The sequence below is a fragment of the Rhinopithecus bieti genome, unplaced genomic scaffold (genome assembly GCF_001698545.2).
Source record: "Rhinopithecus bieti isolate Rb0 unplaced genomic scaffold, ASM169854v2 scaffold_34943, whole genome shotgun sequence".
Taxonomy (NCBI): domain Eukaryota; kingdom Metazoa; phylum Chordata; class Mammalia; order Primates; family Cercopithecidae; genus Rhinopithecus; species Rhinopithecus bieti.
The window spans coordinates 440,494-443,782 of record NW_016815584.1 but is presented as its reverse complement, the minus strand read 5'-3'; the positions used below and the strand labels follow the sequence as shown (position 1 = coordinate 443,782).

Genomic DNA, 3,289 nt, shown 5'->3' with positions numbered 1-3,289 from the left:
AAAAAAAAAAAAAAAAAAAAAAAGAAGAAGATCTCATCTCTTCTGACAAGAACAATATGGCACATTGGCTTAAGTGCCACATAGAAGACTTGTTAGACCAATCAGTGTCTTCTAGATTCTATTAGAAATGCTGTTTTTTAAATGTCCAGTTGGTAATTTTCAATGGCTTGTTTCAAGAGTAACAAATTATCACGGACTCTGTACTGCCTTGCTTGTCGTCTCTCATACTGTGTGTAACATGTATTATATGTATGTATAACATATAATATCCTTCCTGATATTATGGTATTTCTGTATAGCACAATGTAATTCTTATATCCACATTAATATATTTTTACATTTATGAATTTTGAATCTTTCCATGCATTTGTTTTAATTTTACTGTTAAAATGGGCCAACATGACACAACACATCCAAAGAAGTGAAAAATATGTCAGTGAATGAAAGAATGCTTTTACCTTGTTTTCATTTATTCACCAATGAACTGTCCGTACTTGCTTTTAGGTTGCCATGTAGTTGAATCTTCTGTCTTTAGTTTCTCTTAAATGTTCTTTTTTTTTTTTTCCCAGGTGAGACCAGGGCAGGTAATGGGCAGAACTGACAATAATTTCTTTATTTTAAGATACATTTCAGGAGACTTTCCCAGTGCTATTTCAATTCAGCAACAAATATTGATATCTGTGTGTGCTCCTAGTTATTAGGCAATAGAGGCTTTTTTTTTAGACAAAGCCTCTCACTGTCGCCCAGGCTAGAGTGCAGTGGTGCAATCTCCGCTCACTGCAACCTCCACCTCCCGGGTTTAAGCAGTTCTCCTGCCTCAGTCTCCCAAGCAGTTGGGATTACAGATGCCTGTCACCATACCTGGCTAATTTTTTGTATTTTTGGTAGAGGTGGGGTTTCACTATGTTGGCCAGACTGGTCTTGAACTCCTGACTTTGTGATCCACCCACCTTGGCCTCTCAAAGTGCTGGGATTACAGGCATGAGCCACTGTGCCCGGTGAGAGATAAATTCTTGGCTGTAATACATGACAGACTGTGGCAAGGTCTATAGTAAAGAAGCGATGGCAATACCAGGGAAGAGGAATTAAGTCCTGCCTGGGAAAAAACAGATGAGGAAATATTTAATATGGATCTGAAAGAAGCATAAATTGTCACTTGGTCAATATGGAGAGGGAGGACTTATATTCTAGACAGAGGAGAGAGCTTGAGCAAAAGAGCACAGGCAAGTATAGGGCACGCTCACGGAACGGCAATACATCAGTGAGGGTTGGGAGAGGCAAGTGGTGGAAATGGCTTGAGAGAACATGTATGTGAGGCCAAGATTGCATTGGACTTTGAATTCCAGATTAAGGAGCCTGACCTTATTCATTCTACATTCACTGAAGAGTGCTACAGATTCTGTGTTTCAGAGGGTAATTTTGTTTGTGGTCCAGATGAGGAAGAAAAGGACAAAAGACTAGTCAGGAATTAAGAGAGACAGTTTACATCGATTCAGTTTGAGCTGGTTTCACAGTTTTGAGGAGACAGAATTTGATGTATTAGCACATGACGAGGATGAGGGACAGGAAAAAAAAACACGAGTAGTCCAGAATTTTCAAGTTCAAGTGCTTGGAAATATTCATGCCATGCACAAGCAAAGAAAGGGAATTTAGACAGGTCTAGGATTAGGAGCAAAGACAATGAAAAAAGGGGTTATGGAGCCCCCTTTTTACTTTTTTCATATTTTCTGGCATGATATACCTTCTAAGATACTGACACATTCTCATCCTAGTCAACCTTTGGTAAGGCATTTTCTCATCTCACAAGATAGTCAGAGGTGATAGAAGTAATGTATCCATTTATTTCTGAAAGATTATGTAAAACAACTTGAACCAGTTTAATTAGTAGAAAAGATTTTGGGTCGAAAGAATTCAGAATTTTCTGCCAAAGAAAATGCAAGTAAATTCACTTTAAATCATTAGCAATTTATTGGGCATTTGTCACATGCAGCAGTAGCTGAACAGAGTGGCAGTGATGATGATGCAGGTGTAGTTACTTATTTTCATTTAGCCCCTCGACCTGCTGTCATCCTCTTCAGGGAGGACTTCACTTCTTGATTCCTCAGTGTGTAGATGAGGGGGTTCAGTAATGGAGTGACAACAGTGTAAAACACAGCCACTGCCCCATCCAGGGGGCTCTTGGCGCCAGCCCTAAGGTAAGATGAAAATACAGGGAACATAGTAAGAACTGTGACCACAGTTAGGTGGGATATACAGTGGATGAAGGCCCTGCCCTCCATCAGCAGTGCGTATCTTCAGGGATGGCATGGACTTGTTTGCAATAGGAAGCAGAATTAACATGAAGCAACTGGTACAATACCTCCAATATGTCCACAAAGGTCACAAGCTCATTGACCAGTTTGTGTCAGGCACAGCCAGTCTCAATACTGCAGGATGTCACAGATAAACGTAATCTACCTGATTGGGACCCACGAAGGGCAAGCGGCAAGGTCAGGGTGGCCTGGATAGACCCATGGAACTGGACGGCGACCCAAGGGCTCCAGCCACAAAGACTGCTGCATGAACTCCCATTCATGAGGCACGGGTACGCAGGGGCTGACATATTGCCAGGTACCTGTCATAGGCGCATCAACGGTGGTAGAGGAAAGCACTGGGTTGCTGCCCAGGAGTGAAAGAAAATACAGTTGAGGCCACACAGCCACCAAATGGGATAGCCTTGCTGGCAGGAGTGAAGTTAAAATAATTCAGAATGATGCTGAGAGGAGCGCACATTCCCAGGAATGAGAGCACTCCCCAGAAGAATGTACATGCGGGCGAGCATGGACTTTCGGGTCAGCCCACACGGTGATCAGAATGAGCAGGTTCCCCAGCTGAGTGATGGATGTAAATCTGAAGAAGACCAGGAAGAGGAGGCTTCTTAGATTCTGGGGGTGAGACAAGCCCAGAAGAATGAAAATCTGTCACCACAGTGTCCCAGCGATGTGTGTTTTGGTCTTTCAACATCTTTTGTAGTCCTGCTAAGATGAATGGTGAAGTTTGACAAGAGAAACACGGCACAATGATGTTGTAAGTGAATGCTTTTGTCGGATGATTGATGCCTAGGAATTATGAGATAAACAAGATAGTATTAAATTGTTTTTTAAAAGAGGAGGTGGTGTCACCATTAGTTATTTAGGTTACTTAATAGGAGAAGCCCTCCAGAGCCTGGTTAGTTTCCTAGATGGGAGGAAACTCTTGTCCATTGAGAGATACTGAGAGGCAGGATTTGCCAGATGAAGGAAGAGGGACA

General features: G+C 42.1%; 1 pseudogene and 1 gene segment (V, D, J or C); one reads left to right on the top strand and one right to left on the bottom strand.

Annotated features, from left to right (window-relative positions):
- Positions 1–516, top strand: part of LOC108516120 (T-cell receptor alpha chain V region CTL-L17-like) — a 14,259-nt gene extending 13,743 nt beyond the window's left edge. Inside the window, 1 exon segment of the V gene segment in view lies at positions 505–516. Coding sequence covers positions 505–516 — 12 coding nt within the window.
- A 1,526-nt stretch (positions 517–2,042) lies between these two features.
- Positions 2,043–3,003, bottom strand: LOC108516119 (olfactory receptor 10G2-like; annotated as a pseudogene).
- Positions 3,004–3,289: the final 286 nt, after the last annotated feature.